This window comes from Cimex lectularius, unplaced genomic scaffold (assembly GCF_000648675.2).
Source record: "Cimex lectularius strain Harlan isolate CLEC.00 unplaced genomic scaffold, Clec_2.1 scaffold49, whole genome shotgun sequence".
NCBI lineage: Eukaryota > Metazoa > Arthropoda > Insecta > Hemiptera > Cimicidae > Cimex > Cimex lectularius.
Genome location: NW_019392644.1, coordinates 1,000,567 through 1,022,889, shown reverse-complemented (window position 1 = coordinate 1,022,889; position 22,323 = coordinate 1,000,567). Strand labels below are relative to the sequence as shown.

General features: G+C 39.1%; 1 protein-coding gene across 1 annotated transcript in view; it reads right to left on the bottom strand.

Annotated features, from left to right (window-relative positions):
- Positions 1-1,894: 1,894 nt before the first annotated feature.
- LOC106670051 (proteoglycan 4-like) overlaps positions 1,895-22,323 on the bottom strand; it is a 34,982-nt gene continuing 14,553 nt past the window's right edge. Inside the window, exon 2 of the mRNA XM_024230350.1 lies at positions 1,895-6,319. Coding sequence (XP_024086118.1) covers positions 2,644-6,312 — 3,669 coding nt within the window. The 5' untranslated portion in view covers positions 6,313-6,319 and the 3' untranslated portion in view covers positions 1,895-2,643. The remainder of the gene's footprint in view (positions 6,320-22,323) is intronic.

Sequence of the window (22,323 nt, the reverse complement as noted above, 5' to 3'; positions counted from 1 at the left end):
TTTATCGCTGTATATATTTATCAGGGATGAAAGATAAAGTACGTTATATCGCCGCCACCATGTTCACTATATCAAGGGTAAATAAGATATTGAAAGTTTTAATTTTTTGTAATGTGTATCGTTTATACATACATATGTATGTAAAGAAAGCATTTTTTTATTATTTTATTTTTATAAACACTATTTGTATTAATATTATTGTATTAACACTCAAAACTTTTTCTTCCAGTTCTTCACCATCCACTTCTGTTACAGTGAAAATTTCATCGTCATTAAAAATTCCAGTAACTGCAACATATAAAACAAAAATAATGAATTACTGAAAAATGACAGGATTTTTTTCATTTTGTGACATGACATCCGAAGGCATAATTTCATTTTCCCGTTCTATAGCTAACGTTCTAAAACAATTTTTTATTTGTGGTTGCTTTTCTTTTTTTTATGCTTTAGTATATTCATCGCAGTGTGATTTATCTTGAGTCAGTGGCTTTGTGTGTAACAAACAAAATCTTAGAAACACACCACTGGTCGGTCACAGTAGACAATCCATCCTTATAAGTATTGTAAGTTTAATTAGGATTTCATTGCTAAAATTCGAATCGTAAGATATTTTGTCGACCTTAAAGGCAGAAAAAATATGTTGCTCTGAGGGGACTGAAATGCATTGGTATTATATGATTTAATGAGTTTTTCAAGGGACCAGTACTTTCGTATGATAGTTCGGGATATACAAAATATCAAGATTTTATTGTACTTCCTTTTAATCATGCAATAGGATCTTCATAATTTTTTATTTATTTATTTTTTAATAGTCTTATGATCGATGCATATTCCAAGGAGACAATTATTATGCATATGTATGTTGGGGGGGATCTTGAAAAGAAGGTGGTGGTGGGAATTGAACCTACAACCGCAGGGTCTATGACCTGAGTCATGCTAACCACTTGGGTATCGTGGTCTCCCATGGTATTTGTTGACGACGTCCAAATTGTTTAGTTCTTTCATGATGAACAAAAACAAAATGGTGATGGATACTAGGCTGATTTTAATCACCTACCATAAAACATTTAGGTAGAAGGCAGCTGAAGTAAATGCCATGACAGTCTTGATAAGTATTTACGGATAATGGTAGTTTTATGGATTTCTTAAAGATTCTCCATAAATGGATAAGGTGGTAATGGAAGTTGTTCACTTTTGGTAATGCTGCTGATTTTATGATGAGGTTATTTATTGAACATCCCAACCGCTATTTACTTTTTATTGCTTATTAGGCTTGTTAAGTTTAGAACATATAACTATATTATAATTTTAAAATATTTTGTTTACAAAATGTGTCTGGGGAAGAAATTCTTTTTCACACTATTGAACAAATTTATTAAGACATTTTTTAAAAAGAAGATAAGGTTCTTGAGCATGGTGTGTTTCCTAGGAGAAACTTTTTTTTCAGAAGTTTATCCAGTTCTTTCAACCCGGGTAAAGGGATAAGAGGATTTTTATAATCTAAAAAAAATGGTTTTCTTTGAACAATTTTTGTTTGAATTTTGAAACATTTTATTTTCATCTGCAGTTGAAAAATGCTTCCCAATGCGGTGCATGTTATTATATTTCATATGCGGATTATTATGTGTATAATTCCGTAGAATTGTGGTCTAACACTATATTCTGAAAATGATTACACCTTCCTACTTTTTTTAATATTCTATGTATTTACGAATTACACGCTCTTATGTTTGATGGTTTAAATTTATTATTTTGTTTATTTTAATTAATAGATGTTAGTTATGAATACACATTTTGAGGTTCTGGGTACAAAGGAAAAAATAAAAGCAATGAAAATGTATCAATATTTTAATTATTATGAATACAATTTGCATTAAATGAAAAAACGTTTAATTTAAAAGAAAAAGTACAAAAATTAATCCTAAAGGCAGTTGAATGTAGCTGATTAGTTTGTATGTCTTTTCATGAAAGACAATTGACTAGCTATTTACACAAATTAACAATTGTTTTAATGAGTAAACTTATTTTTAAAATAGACAAATTTAAGATAAATAAAGTGCGAAATATCGACTTCGGATTAGCCAGCATCTGGCTTACTCATATCAATTTAATTTGATTTATCTGATTCATTAAAAATAAGTCTTTCCATTAACTAGTCTTCATTAGCTACAACCTTAACAATTATTTAACTATACTTTCATACAGTATTTACATTGTGAGTTACAACAAATATGAGAAGACTCAACATTTGTACACTTTTCTTACCTAATTCCACTATAATATAATAAATTTTAAATATATATATTTTTTTAAAGTGCAAAACCTTATAATTAAAAGAAATAAATTAATGTTCCGTGTCCTATTTACAGTATTTTCTCTCACTATTGCTTTCATTTGCAACTCATCTGTAAAATAATAATCGTTTAATCCCCAACACCATTTCCAAAGTTATGATACAAACGAGGCGGTTAAGCCATTCCTATTAAAAATAAATTAAATAAAAACTTTTTTTTCATAACCAATCATTTACTTAGAATGCATAATCAAAGCGATAGTAAAGAGAAAAATAATTAGCGCATATTTTTTTTAAAAGGAATTCTCGTTTTCCGTTTGTTTTAAAAACTTTTTTGGTATTCAGCGGTATTACTCTACTTTTTCAACTGGACCAGGTGGTAAAATTGGCTTGAACCCCCCGAACAACTGAGGCTTGAAATTTTGAGCGTCGAAGGGTTGTTCTTCGGTCGTCTCTTGAGCAGGGGTCGTGGTTTGTTGAGCGGTTGAGATTTCGTTCTCAGTTCCCTTTTGTACTACGCTCCAACCCCTGTTGGGGGCAGTGAGAGAAGCTTGAAAAGGGGCTTGAAAATCCAAAGGCGTAGGTCGAGAATCCTGAGGTTTGTGATTTGTCGCCGGAGAAGCGGTCACCACTGTGGTTTTTGTGTTCAAAGTGACCGAAATCGGTTTGTTTTCCGATCCGACGGGCCATTGGGGTTCTTTCGGTAGCGGTTTCTTTGTAGCAAAAGGCATGTAGTCTTGTAAATATGGAATAACATTGATTTCTGCTATATCTTTCTCCACTGTAGACACAGTTGGGCTGAATGCTGAATATTCCTTTGCAGGAGGAGATTTGGTGCTCACGCTCTCTTCTTCCACAGGCAACGGTTTTACGAGTGGATAAGGAAAATCATTTTTGACGGGAGGCTTATTTGGTTTGCTTTTAAGAATGGGTGTGTCGATTCTGGATTTGAACCCTTCACTCTCTAATGGGAAGGAGTCTAGCTGGTCGTTCAGGTTGAGATTGTCGGGAGGAAGAGGCCTTTGAGGCCCTCTCGTTCCAACGACTACGCCTTCTCCTCCGTTGCTCGGGTATACCACAAAAACAGGCTCTTCTTTGTCTTCCGCTCTCAGGACGCCTCGTGGTGGGTTGGGCATCATTTGTAATGTTGTCACATGGTTGCTTTGTCCGTTTCTCCTATGCACTGAAGGTTCTTCGGCGCGCAAGAACTCCGGCTTAGGTAGTGGAGGAGGCTGGAGAGTATCCAACGGTTCTCTTACGAAATGCACATGAGGCTCAGCATGCCCTATTTTCGCGTTGGGTCTGAATTGTGGAAGGATGTTCGGAAGATTGCTAGGAGGTTTGGGGTGCTTTTGCTGGTGATCCCATTGTGGCCTTGGTAATTTCTTGACATGCTCTTCTTGAGGGAATTGCACTTGTCCGACGTTCCCATCTGATGAAGGCAGAACGCCTATGGAAAAGGACGTCTGTAACGAATAGCTAGGATTCTCTTGTCCTGGAGAGATTTTGATAAAGTGGGATTGAGCTTTCGTGGGCTGAGATTGATCTCCTACACTTACCGCTTCTACACTGCCTACAGCCTGGGCTGTTGATTCCGCAACTTTCTTGTTATGATCTTTTTCTTGAGGTTTGCTGGCGAAGAAGCTGTACGGGGGTTTCGTGGGTTTGATGTTATGCAGAGCAGGTCTGGCTGGCCAACCATTTCCATCGTTTTCTTGATTTCTTGTGGGGTTGGGGTACGGCCTGTCTGGTTCTGATTGCCACGGTGGTAAATGTGGGTAGGGCAATGGTTTTTGAGGGAACGTCACACCTTGGTTAGGTCTGACAGGATGATGCGCGTTCAAATAAAGTTTATTGTTAGCCGGTTTTCCGTCTTGAGGTCTTGGGTGTAGTTGATACTGTGTCTCTTGTGCTCCTTGTTGTGGGACATTAGACGGACCATTATATTGTTGATTTGGTATAGGCGGGTAGATATTAGGATGTGGCCTAGAATTAGCCGATTCTTGATTTAGTCGGTGTGGTTTTACATCTTGAGGTGGTCTCTGGAGGTAGTGATGCGGTCCGGACGGAGGTCTCTTATTTAAATGCTCCTGCTGTTCTGAATGATGAACATTAGAAGGGACATTATGTTGATACCCATTAGGGTACTGCTGCGGCCTTACGTTCGACGGTTCTGGATGCGGACGCAGAGGTGGACGCACAGGCGGTCTTAGATGGAAAAGTTGAGGGACTGATAGGGGATTGTCATTGTCCGAAGGTTTTTCATGTGTAACACCGGGTTGGTTTTCGAAAGGCCTTACAGGGTTAGGAATCCCTGGCGGTTTCAAGGAACCGTCAAATGGAGGTTTAATGGGGTTGGGAATATTCGGTGGTTTCAATGGATTTTCAAAAGGTGGTTTAATAGGGTTGGGAATATTCGGTGGTTTCAAGGGATTTTCAAAAGGTGGTTTAATAGGGTTCGGGATGCCCGGTGGTTTGAAGGGTATCTCGAAAGGCGGTTTCACGGGGTTCGGAAGGCCAGGCGGTTTAAAAGAAATCTGGAAAGGTGGTTTCAACGGATTTTGATTTCCAGTCGGTTTGACAAAATCGTCGACTCCAACCGGTTTTGGATGACTCAGTGTTTCTGATGACTTCAAATCATCCCCTTGTGGCTTAGTAGGACTTTGATTTTCGATTCCCGATTCGGCCACATCGTGTTTAGACGGGATTTTTTCTGTAGCTGGTGCTTTCGTTGGTTTGTGAGTTGTCGTACTTTCGTAAGTCGGGTAAGGTGGTTGTAAATCGGGCCGATAACCTGTATAATAAGTATGAGCGTTGGTATCATTGACTTTTTGTTTGTCTGATGGTTGTTCAGGTTGAGAACTATCAGTAGGTCTTACAATTGATATTTTTTCAGTGCTTAAAGTTACTCGAGGTGAATCAGTCGTCGGTTTAACGTTTTCACGATTATAATCCTCTACGCTTGGTTTTAAAGTAGAAATGCCTTCTTTGGGATAGTTGGTCCGTACTGTCGTCGAGGGGGTCGTGGTTGTAGAAGTGGTTTTGACTGTCTGCAAAAGGGTTGTGATCCTTGTCGTCAGCCGATTGTCCGCAGTTGTTTGTACTGGCGTTGGTCGGAATGGTGCATTTGTAGTACTGGACGTATGGTATTTAATCGCTCCCCGGTTAGGAGTCACTTCCGGGCTTTTTACAAAGCTCAAAATGTTTTCAAAGATGCTATCGTTGGATTCGTACGGCTCTTTATAATCTTCCTCGTTTGTCGTGGACGTTTCGACCTTAGACGGCTTATCCGTGAATGGCGTGGGCACATCGATCTCTGAACCGTTCTTGTTAGTCCCATTGCCGACTTCGGACGAAACGCCTAAAAATTCATAGTCTCCTTTCGACTTGCTATCCGAATAGTCGTAGTCGTATTCGTATTCGTACAAAGGAGGGGGTGTGGTCGTCGTGGTCGTTTTAGATGTCGTGGTGCTCACGGTCGTCGAAGAAGTAGAAGGTCGAGGGGTCGTTTGTAAAGTGGTTTTGTGAGTATAGTAAGAAGGAGGTACTGTCGAAGGAGTCTGAGCGGTCGAAGTAGTCGATAGTCTGTGATTGCTCGCATGCCCTTGTATTTTTGTATTAGCGTAAGAACTCGAGACAAGAGGGTACTTCCCTGAGCTGGAATAATGGACTGGCAAGTTTAGGAATTTATGCAACTCGGACTCTTTCGAGTTGGTAAAAGGTGTTATGATGTTCTGACTCGATACGCCGTCTTTTCTGTCTATGGTCTCTCCAGACTCGTCGAACTCTTCGTAGAGGTAATCGGCTCCTTTTGCGACTGGGGTCGTCCGCAGGTCGAGCGCTCCCGTTAGAGGGTCTCTTTCTGCCAAAAACGGTTTTCCGTTGTTGAACGTGAACGACTGGACGGACATCAAAGGCTGAGGTAACTCTTGGACACGTGCTGAAATTCCTCCTTCGCTCGTGGCTTCGCTTGGTGTCAGCGCCCAAAGCATGAGCACCATCATTGGCGAGTACTCCATTCTCGTCCTGAAATTAAACAACATTTGAAAACTTTTTCAAAACTGGGTTAATGGACAACTTAGAACATATTGAGTACTTGAAAATAACAAAATTGTATTGTCCTTTTTCTAATTTGTTACTAGCACACAAGCTGCTTATCCGAACTTATTATTTCCAACTTTATGGAATTCTGGAAAAAACCCTAATTTCCAGATTGAATACACTAGCTTTTAATTTAGGCTTTTCTATATTCTATTGTCCGCGGTAATAAAATAATACTTTTCTTCTTATATACAACGTATATACTTCCTTCTGTAAAGTTGCGATATGGATTATCAAGTTAACAAATTTTTGGAATCACAGAAATTTGCATTTGGTGAAAATGGGAAATGGAAACGGTATATCAACGGAATGATAGACAAATTCCAATCTCAATATCAGGCCAAGAATATATTTTGCCAATATAAAACTCCACCTTTTACGTAAGTAACAACGATAAATAAAAAGGTGAAGATTTTTTAAACAATTACAGGGCAGAAAGCGTATATAATTCTCAATGGTGAAAAAATCGAGAAATGGCCACATTCTTAGGGTTCACATTTTTTTGAAAAAAATGTCTCGGCTATTTTATCAATAAACAATTAAAAAAGCTCATGAGACAAACTATTTCAATTTATGATTTTTCACATGTAAACAATATTAAACCGAAGAAATTCATAAAAGTACACATTTATTCGTAATACACTTTTGTAAAGATAACGTAAGGAAATTCAGTATTGTGTGATAAAATAAGTTGTTTATTTGTTTCAAAAAGACAAAGAAAAACATTGTTTTTTAGAAACTGTCAGAAGCTTGAAAATCTCTTGGATATTGCGTACCATCTGCAAAGTTATGTGAAATTGTAATTGGAGAAACGAAATAATGCATAAACCGCAGATAAAAAATATCAAATCTAGAAAAAATAACAAAAAGAAGTGTTTTTTTGATTCAAAAAGACACAGAAAAAAATGTGTTTTTTTAGAAACATTCAGAAGCTTGAAAATCTCTTGGCTATTCCGTTCCATCTGCAAAGTTATGTGAAATTATAATTGAATCAACGAAATAATGCATAAACTGCAGATAAAGAATATCAAATCTATAAAATAGAAAGTAACTTAAAAAAGGATTAAAAAGATTTCAGAAGATTTATTGTTAGCATCCGCCCGATTAAAAATAAGTTATACAGTTAGTCCTCGTACGGAATAAGTAAACTCAGTTGTATAACGGTAGCGGATCTGCGAAATTAGCCACAAACACCCGCAAAGAGTTAATTTAGCGTTTGCCACATTGGGAAAAAAAGGAGGAAAAAAAAACGATGAAAGAAGGCGTTGATATCCGTTAGGGAGTAAGGTATGCAAGATGGAAGAGAACTAAACCGTTATGCTATAAGTGGGTCAGGATTGATAGTGAGAAACATTATTTAGAAGGTCGTCTAAGGCTGTTGGGGAATTCGTCAAACCTAAATAAATCCGTCCTAACGGGCCGTCCCTTCAATGTTATCTCGGTACGGTCATCAAGAGCACTTAACCTTTCGGACTATACTTAAAACTGTCAACCCAGATTTGGAGAAAATGGGTTTTTCTTTCACTTTTCCTCTCACAGGAAATCCACCGCCCAAGAATTTTATATATCTTGCCAGTTAGTATTATAATTTTTTTTTATCTTTACCCACTCTATTCCACAGACGGAGACAATCAAAATCTTTGGTTGTTTCCGTCTTTGGAATAGTGTGGGTCAAAATAAAATATCAATTATAATAACAACCAATAGAATAGAATAACATCATTACCACGTTAAAATATTACAGTTTTTAAGTATTATAATTCTAAAACGTCATCCATGAAACTATGAAAAAAGATAGCTATATTGATAACAATGAAACAGCAGGAAAAAGCCCAGCAGTTTTTCAACGATTCTATTTTGTAATTAATAAACAATAGACAGTGGGAGAATAGGTGACCTGAGTCAAAGGGGGACAGTGATTTGGTAATATTTGCAAAATGTCTAAATTCGGACAATTTTTCTCCTTTTTCCATCCTTCAATTTAGAAACGTTCTTACAAAAATATTATTCGGTTAGAATGTAATTGATAAACTTTTTTTAGACCAATGAATTTTACGAAACAACTCATGTTAAATTTTTCTTATTTCTCTCTCTCTCTCTCTTTCTTTCTCTCTCTCTCTCTCTCTCTCTCTCTCTCTCTCTCTCTCTCTCTCTCTCTCTCTCTCTCTCTCTCTCTCTCTCTCTCTCTCTCTCTCTCTCGCTCTCTCTTCTTCTTCTTATCTCTCTGTGTTAAACACACAAACACGCACACATTTTTTTTGAGAAACAATGGAGTCATTGGTCAAATCTTAGGAAAGGAAGAAGAGCTCACGTCGAACATGGCCGTAGATGAAGTTCCGCTGTAAGCTAATCCAGTTACAAGTACTGCATGGTATTATTGGTATGGTCTGGTAATGAGAATACTAGGAACCGGTGTTTCTGTTCCCCAGGCACTGCAGCCTTCTGGCTTATTGTACCTTCCTAGTTTCCTAATTCAGTGCAATAGACTCAATCCTTCTTTGATCTATCAGGTCATTGACTGTCGCTGATACAATTTCATTCCCTAGATTATTTTCGTATGTTAGGAGCTGTTGCTTCGCATTCAAAGATGTTATCCTCCTTGCATAATCTGCAGATGGGATCATCGTTGTATATACCCATGTTGTGCAGATGTGTCCTCAGATGCCAGTGACCGGTTAGTCCTATCACTCCTCTGAGTAGCCCTGTCCAATTGCAGAAGAAAGTTTGCCAGTCTTGGATGGCGATGGAGGATTCTATATTTCTAGTTGACAAAATGACCTCAAGAAGATCCAATACATCAGTTTCATTCTATATTTGTTTTTATTATCCCAAGGATAGGTTCGGCGCCTATGTATGTTCTTGCAGATCCTCCTCTGGCCAGTCTGCTTTCTCATCACCCAAAATTCCCCCTGTGTCCTGGCACCCATAATATCACCAGGTTGTTGGTTTCCCCAGGTTTTGGAGATTTGGGATGCATTCACTGACTTTGATGTGATTGTTTTTTACATGCTAATGCTTTAATGGCTGCCGTGCTATCAGATCTTGTGACGATTTTTTGCCAAGTACTCGCATACTTTCCAATAAGTGTGGAGTGTCCCGAAGAAATAGGCAGTCGACATCTTTAAATCATCATGAAGAGAAAAAAAAAAGAACAGCAGATTTGATCAGCAAGAACATCTATCACAGCAATTCACCAAGAGAACAGAAACTTTCACAAATCTTCTAAAAAAAAACCGAAGATTGCCAGGCATGGGGTAAAGTGGCGAAATAGAACCCCGTGGAAAATGGATCGTGGTCAAACGGCCTTTGCATTTGCAACAAGGAAAAAAATCAATACCGTTCGTTTTTTTGGAATATTTGTTCCCGATGCTATATGAATTTTGAATTATTCTACCAGCAGTTAAAAAGAACACGGTTTAAATGTAAAGAAATTTTGCCTTTTTGTATTTCTCGGACCAGGGACAAATCGAAAGATCTTCGTGGGGCCAAACTTCTGCCATACCCACCAGGACCTACAGACCTCGCCTCTTCAGTGCATTACTTGTTTAGATTCATAGCCTACTTTCAAGAAGAAAATAATTCAGAAGTTAAAATTGGCTGAATCAAACCATAGATGGTTGGAAAAAATCTGTTTCTTCTGATTTATACAACTGTTATTTTTACTTATTTCCATATAATTAGCGATTATTCTTGAACATTTAAATATTTAAATTTTCTAATTAAAAGATGATCAGGGCCACTAATGATTTTTCCTTATTTACCTAGATATTCTCCAGGTTTAGAGTAAACACGTCAGATATTTGGATTTGTTTTTAAAACTCGTTTTTTTCTAAATTACCTGGCGTCATCGACTTCTTAATGGAACAAAAGGAATCTAACCTATCGTATGTAGGACAGAGATTTATGGGTGTGACTAATGTTTGTCTACGATTGTCGGTCGTCATTTGTCATTTGTGAGTCATTCGTCTACTTTCACCTGGAAGCGATTAGGAATAATGCTGAGAGATTCCCTGCCCTTCTCATCCATTAACACTCCTAGCCAATTAGCATGCCGTTCGGAAACAAGGAATCTCTCGCGGCCCGACTTCGTAACAGTGACATAAAAAGGAATAAAAGTCGTAAGTTTGTATTACGTCTAATCATGACAACAGTGAAAAAAAAGCTGAAATAATGTTTTTTAACATTATTTAGCACTTTTGTCTATTGGTTGGTCTAATGGTTATCCTAGAAGAGATTTCTTTTCAGAGGTGTTGCTAGAGATGGCTTTACTAGGTACCATAGCCTTTTCCTAGCTACTGCAATGCCCATTGCATAGGATATGTTCTGTTGCATCTGTATCCTCTAGACATAGTCAATATTGCTTATCTATTAATAGTCCTCCCTCCGAAAGCCGTCACTCCCGCCGAAGTCAAGTATATCCTGTCTCGTTTATCGAACCGCGAAGCTCCTGGTTTTGACCTAATAACATCCCAAATTCTCCAACAACTCCCTAAAAAAGCCATTATATTCTTCACATACCTCTACAATTGTATACTCCGCACTACCCATTTTCCCTTACTTTGGAAATATTCTAACATCATCCTCTTCCTGAAACCTGGCAAACCAGTTCAAAAACCCTCATCGTATCGACCAATTAGTTTACTTCTCATCGTGTCCAAAGTATTTGAAAAAATTCTCCTTAAAAGGCTATTGTTACAATTAAAGTGTAACCTCCTCCCCGATCACCAGTTTGGCGTCCGCCCCATCATTCCATAGTCCAGCAGGTGTTTGCGTTGTTGACCGTATATCCTCCTCCGTCAAAGAATTTGTATGGGAGCTTTCCTTGATGCGGCACAAGCGTGTGTGGCACAGGCGACTCCTGTACAAATTAAAGCGTGTCCTTCCAAATACCCTTTACTTAATCCTCCCCTCTTATCTAACAGAGTGGTTCTTTCGGGTCGCGGGCGTACCGCAGGGCAGTGTGCTCGGACCAACCCTCTACATCCTTTACACTGCAGATATTCCCACTAAACCACCCTACTTGCATCCTTCGCCGATGATACAGCTGTACTATCCTCCAATTCCGATCCTGCGGTTGCTTCGGAAGATCAGGAACATATCTCATGTATAGCAGAGACGTGGAATCAACATACACGACTGACACGACAAAACCTAAACAGACGGTATGGTCTACTGCACAGATTTATAGGACGACAGTCTAAACTATCGACAAAAAACAAACACTTTACAAAACACTACTACAACCGATTTGGACATACGGAATAGAACTGTGTCCAACGGCTCCAATCCTTTCAATCTAAAGTCCTCAGGTCCATTGTAAATGCTCCTTATTATGACTCAAATGCTACACTCCACAACGACCTTCACATTCGTTATATCCAAAAAATTTAATTCCCAAAAATTTAACCAAAGAGTTCCACAGAAAACTCTCCCACCATCCAAATAGTCTTGCCCAAGCCCTGTCCAATAGAACCCATCCCTACAACCCCATAAGGCGTCTCTAGAGGAAATCGCCCCGCGACCTCCTTTCTGAGTAAACTGTCAAACAACATAAACAAATGTGTGGTGGTTAGTGACCGTTAATGGATATTTATTTAGAAATCATGAGATGCGGTCTGGTGTGATGTAGGTTTCAGAAAACATTTTCTTTATCGTGCCAACGTTTCGATCTTTATTGAGATCATCTTCAGGGCNGATGATCTCAATAAAGATCGAAACGGTGGCACGATAAATAAAATGTTTTTCTGAAACCTACATCACACCAGACCGCATCTCACGATTTCTAAATAAACATAAACAAAGTGAAGAGGGAGGATAACATTGATTATTTGCTCCCCTCAGTGTAAATAGTTGTATATAAGATCATGTATCCGCAAATTACACATTGTAAATAATAATTACAGATTGTAATAAAAAAAATTAATAGTCCAAATGGTCCAAAGTTGTACTATGTCCTCCAGAATTTAGAGTTGATTTCTGTTAGTAGGCTTCCTTTTTCTCCTCTTTGGCTCTTTTTCCCAGCCATGTTTTGGAACCTTAGAGTTTATTTATGCCACTCTGTCAAATCAGATGCAAAGCCTTCTAAATATTATAGAAATATGGTGTAAGAGGAAGGGTTTAAATATAAACAATTAAAAAACCTATTTCATACCCTTCACAAAAAGAAGGAAGCCTTTTCTAAAGGCTCCCATAATAAAAGGTGAAGGTTTAAATTTCTCCAAAGAAATAATTAACCTTGATGTAACACTTGGCCAAAGGTTCAAATGGGAAAAACACATAGGAATCATCAGTGGGAAAAACTGGGAAATAAACCCCAGAATGGAGTATTGCTTATACACCAAACCCTTGGTCACATATGGAGCACGGTGGCCAAAAACACTAAATAAAAAGTGCGCGTCTCTACATTACAGGGGCAATGTCGTATCCCTGTGTTCATTTTCATCCCACGGCAAAACAGCACTCTACCACTCACCCTTAAATGTTTATGTATAAAACGTGGCTATTGAGAGTGTCAACAGAAAGGAGCCACTATAAACTTCTAAAAAGAATGAAAATATAAAATTGCTACAACGGAGAAATCTCAACTATGGCAGACCTTTCCAAATAAACTTACTAGAGACATTGGTGGTAAGGTGGCCTCAGGTTTGAAGAAGAGGTTCAAATATGGTTCACAGAAGGATCGAAGATATAAAAGGGCCTTCACACTAGCGAAGCCCCTTGGACTAAGTCCACGCAATTCAACTCGGTGCAGGAGTAAATAAAGAAAAAATATGAAAGGACAGACATACGTACTCTCAGCCAGGCAGTCATTAAGACAGTTAATGCGTACGGATTCAACTCCAAAGTTGTCTTGGAGTACCTAGACCTAATGACTCTGGGAAAGCAAAACAAGGTTACCGTAAACTGGGTTCCCTGACATGAAAGCATAGAAGGAAATGAATAGGCTGATCGACTAGCCAAAAACCGGCAACCTTCTCATCCATGGGACAAGAACCACCACTAAATTCTCCGGAGAGCTTAAATTGGCACTTGAAAAATAGATTAAGAAAGAAAACCTGACTCAGGTATGAGGCAAGCTAAGAGATTTATAAATCTCTCAAAACTGAAGTCGAAGTAACTTCTCTCTTTCAGCAGGCAGGTTTTGGGGAGAAAAAAGGCCACTGCCTTATTAACTGCCTTTAAGAAAATGGGCAAAGGCAAGAAAAAAGCCAGCTCTTTCAGGAGGAAGAATGAATTTTTCCTATGTGAATATAAAGTACGTTTACGTACAGCCATTTTGGCCACGAACAGGCATCGACGAAAGTGCTCAGTTTTGTAAGGAATATACTTTGCGAGGTATGAGTACAACCTATAATTGGAACCGATCTTCGACGGCCGTTCAACAGCCGAACTATTTGACCAAACGGACGACCGGCAATATAGCCGAACGCCGTCGTCCACTGTAGCCGATTTTCGTCAGTTCACGACACAGCCCAAATGGATGTAGAAGATTTGTTGCTGCTCGAAAATTCTTAGTTTACGCACAAATGGAATAAAAGAAATAAACAAAAATATTGGAAGACCACAGCTTACGCTGGCCATCTCTCCGATGATAGAGTGGATCACGCATGTCCCAAGAGCCTGCTCCTCAACCGCACTTATCAATTTTTCGCAATCCATCGAAATGAAAACGAAACGAAAAGGTAAGCAAAAAGCAAAGAACGGCGTTAAACAATGGTGAGCGTTTGATGTCACCTGGTTGACAGTTGAAGTCGAAGTACGCCTCATCCCCGATCTACCTTTTGGAAAGAAAAAAATATAGTCGAAGTAACCATTCGGCCGAATAGAACTGAAAAATCCAACTTTATTTGGATCGGAAAGTGCTTCGGCCGAACACGCCCAACACGACCGAACGAATTGGTTCTAATGGACGCGTGCTCATTTGTTTCTTCGCTTTTGGATCATCCGGCCCTATTCGGCCGAAAACGGCTCCAGTGGACAGCCTACCGTTCGACAATAGACCTGTTTAGGTCGCAGTGCAGGAAAGAACTGTCAACATCTCCCAAAATCCTTTAAAAAGAACTATTTTTGCATCATAATTTTTTCTAGTATTTAGGCAGTTCCAGTTTTTATATTATTGACCTTATGTTTTTAATACGAGTTTTTTCCTTTGGTAAAAAAAATTAATTAAAAGTTTAAAAATTCATGCCACAGCTCAGTTGCGAAATTAATAATTGTAACTGTATAATCCCGTTGCACTTCGAAAGGCGTTGTCTAGTTTTTCAAATGCGTTTTTACCCGCTTGGCATATAAAGAAGTGGCTAACAGCGCTCAACCGCATAACTCTCTCCGTCTTAGAAAGTAAAAAGCCAATATTATTAGATTTAAAAAAAAAAAACTTCTCACGGAATACCCAATTAAACTCAACAGTGAATAATTGGTTGAGTAACTGGATTCTCACGGACTTATTTTGCGGAAGTGCATCCTCAGATCTTTTTTCACGGAAATTTAACTAGAACATAGCAGTTCCTTGTGGGAGTAAAGACAAGAAAAAGCCTAAGAGTCCCAGAGTGTGGTTTTGACTTAATGACGTTAAAAGAAACCTTAACAAGTCTGTAATATGTGTAATTTGGTCGTTACCGATCATCATGATCCTCCTATCCTCGCTGAGTTATCAGTTTGTCTGTATAATTTTTTGGAAAGTCAGCGAGCATAGGCAGTCCAGATCTATAACGACGAGGTTCATCACCCCATCTAAATCTCGCAAGTTTGACAAAGTTTTGTTTGAAAAATTTGTCAGAATTGTCGAATCATCTTTATTTAACGACGAAATATTTATATTTTAATGTTATAATTTACAGAAAATCTATGTTAACCTAATCCAGCTTGATCCTAAATCTAACGGTACTAAGCCTAAATCCCTAGCCAATACAACCAAGCGCACTTCCCGCGAAATTGATGGAGCGAAAATGTTTACGCAAAAATGAAATTGTTTATCCAGCTCAAAAACCTATTGTTAAAAACCTATGTTAAAATTCATAACATATTTTTTTAATTAATTAATCGGTATGAAAGGTATTGGTTGAGATAAAAAAGTCAGTGTCACGAACGGGATTCGAACCCACGACCTTCGGCTAGAAACACCGCTGCTACACCACTTGAGCTATCGTGACTTCGATCCGCTCGGACACTAACGTCCCATCTCAACCCCACCTTTTGAATTTTCCCTCCTTTTTGCCATTTTTAAAATGTCGTGCAATTTATTTGATTTTCGGCGACAAATGAAATGGCCACGGAGAGCTTTAGTGAAGGTATACTTCATTTTAACTTATTAAATTCACTGGTTTTCGTGTTCCGCTTGACCAATTAATATCTTTCAATTAATTAAGGAAAATACAAAAGGTGGGGTTGAGATGGGAAGTTAGTATCCGATTGGATCGAGGTCACGATAGCTCAAGTGGTAGAGCAGCGGCGAATCTAGCCTAAGATCGTGGGTTCGAATCCCGCTCGTGACAATGACGTTTTTATCTCATCTAAAAACCTTAATTAATTGAAAGATTATTACTAGTACTACTCCTACTGGATGAACTGGAAAAGATAGCAACCTAGGAAATACTGTGCACGGATTCACGGAAGGAGGGGTAGAGCCAGGAAAGTTGGGAATACAACCCCGACACCCGGGACCCCCGTGGGGTGCCGAACACGATTCTTACTCAACAATTCATAATCCGCTTCAATCCCGCGTACTGGGTAGCATGTCCAACTTCCCCAAGAGGCCACAAGGCTTGAGCAATGTCAAGTGCTTCTGCTCAAGGGATAATGAAATGACGTCCACAATGCGATGTGATGGATTGTGGAGTGTAAGGACCTAAGTCCAAACCGTTGAAACAATAGTTTCTAGGGATTCAATGATCAGGAAGGAAACTGACGGCGGTACGATGAAGGAAGATGGGCAAGTTTGGTTGGTTTATGGAAAAGAATTATATTGGAAAATTTCCAAATATCAAGTAATGTTTCCTAACAGGATTCTTAACAGGACACTCCAAACTAAATGGACATTTAAAGAAAATTAGTATAACCCAAGACGGCACATTTAGATTCTGCAAAGAGGCAGAGGAGGCACCAACACACCTATTAACAAACTCCAGTGCCACATTGCCCGCAGGAGGAAGTGCTTTGGGATGTACAATGTGGGGCCTACTAATCAAGTTCCTTGACGAAAGACTCACCGGTGTGCTTTAGGCAGAGAACGTGGTATACAATAACTCTTAAAAGGCGCAGTATATTACATCCTAGTACATCTACATCTAAAGAAAGATGTTCACAGGACGGAATTAAAGATAAAAGTAAAGAAAAGTACCGAAGGATTTGACAAGTAATCAGATCAAATCCAGATTTCTTTTTGAGGGGAAGATGAACGATTACTCTTTTTAAAAAGATAGTTCCTACATCATCAGTTTGAAGGAGCTCTACAACCTGAAGATGAGCGTAGGCATGAAATCCGGATCGTTGAAAACAACTTACTGTGAGCAGGAACTATCTTTTTAAAAAGATTGAACACACTCACTCCACCATTTATCTTTTCTATGAACTATTACTTGTTTAATGTAGGAAGGTGAAAATTGGTTTATTAGAAAAATTTTCTTAGTAACCACTCTACATTCAAAATAAGTTCAAGTCCAAACTTGAAGATTCGCTTAACTCATGTCTACTTGTTATATGCCAGTTCTGAACTTTTCCTTTTTTTATTTGTATTTTTTTTAATGTCTATTTTGTAGCTTTTTAAATACTTGAGACGCATGACCTGTCGGTCGTGAAGGTTTAGTGTTGAAATAACGTAAACGGAGCATCAATTGTCTTACTTTTTATTGATTTTTTTATTTTTATTTATTTATTGTTTAATAAATAGTGAAGTCATAAAAGCCCCCAATTCACTGTGAGAGTCGATATTCCGCCATCGGCCCTTTTCCTTATTCATTCACCCAAACAAATAACTGTATAAACAAATTTATATACAAACAAACACACTGTACAACTACATAATAATAATATATATTATATTTATAATATTTACAGAAGGGGAAACACCCCTGTTTTCTTAAAAGTCGAAACAGGGGACCCAAGAACCAAGTACTAGTTTTAAGTGCTATGCCTACACGCTCCCCGTAAGGGCAGTAAGGATAGACTTTTTGACCAAGTATAACGCACTGAGCAATCTTTGTTGAGGACACCTGCGCGGGATCTGCCCCATAAGTAGATGTCCGTATGTCAATCGAGTATGGCCTGTCCTCAAACGGATGAGCTTCGGATCCTCGGGCTAGTCGTTCTCTTGACAACTTGTATTCTCGGACGATCCGGCCATCGCGGTGGTTCTATGTGGATGACAAGACGTCCTAGCTTTCACCTCTTGGTCTGAATGTTCGTAGCCCTCCAGCCCAACGTGTCCTGGTGCCCAGACGACCTCCACAGTTTTTCCGAGACCAGGGTCCACCACGAATCTACGAATGGCTGAAACCGCGTTCAGGAAGTCCAGACGCGATTGTCAGAGCCTCCATCGTCTCGGAACACAAGCAAACGCTGCAGTGCTTAAGACTTTTTATTGCTATTGTTAACGAGCAAGTGGACTGTAATTTTACGAACGAAACGGTAGATCCAACACAGTGGAGGCCTCTGCGGAACAACAATAAACATTATTGGCATTCTCTGTGCCTTTTTCGCCTGAACGCGGGGTTGAGGATTTTGAAAATCCAAAATGTAACAGGTATGATGGGCTTGATGACACTTCACACATGAACTCTCCTCTTCACACCCGGCCGAAATATGTTGTGTAGAAAAAGACCTCAAGCAAATGGCTTTTTGTTTGACGAAACGATACCGATTCCAGGGGGAAAGCTTGAGGAAAAGTTTACAATTGATCAATTTATGGGAACCCTTTTTACAACATAAACAATTCTCGTTCTGACTCGTCTGAACGAGAAACGCGTGGGGTTTATGAGATAATCGAACCTGATTTTCTCTGGGCGGTCGGGCGACTAAAGGGACTGTTTTGACCTGTTTTTCGATAAAATCCACGAAATCCTCATCAGTAGGCACAGATCTTTCGCGGACAGCCGCCTCAAACGAACGACGGGACATGGGGTCGAACAATTTCAAGCCCCAATGTAAGAAAATTGCGCCGCTCAGGTCTGGACAATCCAGTCTTTTGACCGCTGCGATTGGGGTCCAGGATTGTGACCAATCCCTCCCTTGATTCCACACGCATTGGTTTGACTTCAAAAATTTTTTCCAAATAAGAATCTGTTAACGCCCGAGGGTCGTTGTAACGTTTGACCAGTAAGTCCCACATAATCTCGTAATTGGACGCGACCTGTGCTAAATGTTTACAGGCATTTAAGGCAGAGTTTGTCAATTTAGAGACCAAGTATTGAACCGTTTCCTGGTCCGACAGGTTACTATCATCGAGCACGAGAGATTTAAAAAGTTTGTAAAAAACTGGCCAATCTCCAAAATTTCCTCCGAAATGAGGAAGATCGATCTTCTCAAGCCTAATAGAACTTCTCGGTATGGTGGGAAATTCAAAAGAAAGTTCTGCCGATGGTTTCATGACAGCCTCAAGTTTAGTGGCGACTGTCTCAACGTTCTCGACCAGTTCGTGCAGGGCCTCGTTGAATTTCGGCATGTACGAGGGGTCTTTTTCCAATTCCAATTCGTTAATCTGGAAATCTAACTCATCAAATTCGGTTACCGTCTTCCCTATCGATCGGTATAAAATCCGAAATTGATTTTGGACATTAGGGTAGTCTATATTTTTTGTCAGATCGTACACGCGTTGTATTCTCTGAAACAGTTTCTTTTTTTCGAGCGAAAAAGTTTTAATTTATTTTCGATTGATTTGCTCATTGTAAAATTAAATTGTTAAAACAAACCTATAAGTTTATGGAATTGAACGCAATTTAACGGACGGTAGAGCCAAGGGAAGGGGGGTCCGGCAAGTCTCGACGCGATCCGCACCGGCCGCAAGTTGGTTCCAACAAACGGGTTCTTCACGATCAACCCAATTTTAACAACGAATTTTATTAAAATAATATTGAGAAACCAACTCAAAATGAAAAATTAAATTAATTGAACTCAATCGGAGTTTCAATAAAATTAGCCGATTACTGATCCGACCCGGTAAGGACCAGTGTTAACGAGCAAGTGGACTGTAATTTTACGAACGAGAAATAATAGGGTAAAATTGAAAAAGAGAAAAAAAGAAAGAAAAACTCAGCATTCAGATGACTCCACGATGAATTAAAGGGGGAAAGGACAGGCGTGCGGACGATGTAGGAAAATCGGGATCAGGATACCTTTTATCTCGTTTCCTCGAAGAGCCCCTGTCAATCGGTGATCTCGCCACGACGATCGCGAGAAGAAAATAAAAAAAGACAAAATAGCAAATTTGCACGACGATTTGCCAACGGCCGATATGAATGGTTCGAACGACAACAGCCAACTGTGTAAGGCGAAGAGGACCGAGCGTTAACATCGCCGGACCCCGGGCTCAAAGTCTTCGAAAAATGGCGTTTACAGCTACAGAAGACAATAAGTTAATTTTATTGTTTTAATTTGGTCAAAACAGGCATTTTTAAATGATAAAAAGTAAAATTAAAATTCCCAAAGGGAGGAGTCGTACGAATCAAAAGTGGCTCTACACCGCAATTAGATAACAGATAATCGCCGAGGAACGGGATTTTCGATTACTAGGCCGCTGAAAAAAAAGTTCGTCTCTGGGTTAAAAGGTTCAACGTCACCCCAACCGGACAGCTTTTCCCAGAAGAATATAAAAATTGTCTTTTCTTCAGACAATGAAATGTCGAGATGTTCCAAATTGAGCATATCTAGGCTGGAATAGTCGGGCGGTTGTGGTAACATCAACGCTTTTTGCACCTGCTTCGTTTTTTAGAGAAATCGGTTTGACGCGGGCGCAGCTTGAAATGTGTACTGAACAGCTGGGAAATAGGCTGCCTCGATCAAAGCAAAAAAAGTACGTCTTTCTGTCTGTATGTTCTTTTATTAAAACGTGTTAAAATTGTAATTGATGTACTTCATTTAAATTGGATATAGTCTGGCCCTTTATTTTCTATTGTTTAGGATGGCTAAAGAGCCTTGTGCACTGAGTCCATCATATACACCGATAGGCAAAAAAATCCACCTACTTGTAACATTACTTGATTTGTACGTATTTTTATATAACAATCAAAGTTTCACGTTTTTTAACGTTTAATAATTGAGTCTTTGTCTAAAACAGTTTTTAAAAAAGTAAATTGCTAAGGAAAATGAAAAGTTAGATAAAACTTGTTTTAATTTTGTTTTAGATTTTTAATTCACTTTTAATTAATTTTAATATCGCGTATTTCCTCCTCTTGCCGAAATTACGACGCCTCGGCCTGCTTTCTATCAGTCTGGAATCGTCTCTTTGCTGGAGGTTAGCCCATTCTTCATGAAGAGTCCTTTCAACATCATGGAGGGTACAGGAAGTGATGGACGCGCTATTATTCGTCTTTTGAGGTTATCCCGTATATTCGATGGGATTCAAGTCTGGAGAACGGGCTGGCCAGTCTAAAACCGTGATGTTATGCTGTTGAAGGTATGTTTGTGGCATTATCGTGACAGAGTGCTGCTGATTTCGACGTGATAGGATAAGGAACGCATGATGTTCCAAAATTTCATCCAGACAGCGAGAGGCAGTCAAAGGCCCTCCATGAACAACAGCCAACTCTGTGCGACTCTCCATTGAAATTCCCGCCCACACCATCACTGAACTACGTTGAAAAAGTTGGCTCAGGGGAAAATTACAGGATTACCTTTCATTTAGCCTTCTCTACACTCTTTCCCGCCCATCTGGAGATCGTAGAGCAAATCTACACTCATCTGTGCATAGTACAGCGGACCAATCGTCCAAATACCAATGGCTGTGTTCTCGAGCAAATGCGACTTGCAACTCCGTGTGTTCTGGTCAATTCTGGTCCTCTTATTGGGCGAAAAGCCATCAGTCCATACTGATTTAATAGTCTTCGAGCAGTGCGTTCAGAAATTTGGACGCCTCGAACTTCCCGGAGCTGATGAATCTCATGAACAACAAGGTGCCGTTTCGCAAAATTCCCAGAACAAAAAACAGTCATCCTGTGGTCCTGTTACCCTAGGGCGTCCAGAACCGGGCCTTCCGTGATTGGACCCAGTTTCCCGAAAACGTCTAATGGCGCAGGGTTTCGTTGGGAACTCCGATGGCAATAGCCGCATTCCTAATGGAACGTCATCATCAATAAGTGCGACACCACGCGCATCATCCTCAGCACTAAGTGGCACTTTTAAGTTTAAAAATTGAAATGAAGAAAACAAAGGTGAAAATTAAATAGTTTATTGCATTATAAATCAAATGAGACTGAATAAACATCTTAAATTCCGTAAAAGGTCAACATTGAAAAATCCTTTTTTCTTGTTTTGGATTAAGGATTACGTGTGTTTTTGATATTCTCAATTTAAAACAAATATTTATTGGCAAAAACAATGAGACAAATAAGGGCAGAATTTTCTTTTATTCAGAAAACGAAAAAAAATCAATTGGGTGGAATTTTGTTGTCTGTCAGTTTAGAACTATTATGCTCCTGCTAAGAAGGAGGATTATATCACTATAACTATCTTCAGTTTTTTTATTATAGCCTTGATAGTTGTATTTGGACTTTGTTTTCTGTCCAAATACTTGTTTGTATTTGGAAGGTTTATATTTTCTTAGATCGTCAGTAGAAACTTGGCCTGCACATTAACTCACATCATCTTGACAGAACACTTTGAATCAAGGTATGGTCTTGAAGTAGAAAGAAAATTTAGTTGCTACTGCAAAGCTTTCGACCCGTCCAGGGCGTTGTGGCCCACTCAATGTGGAACTACAGCGACGACTGGTGGTATAG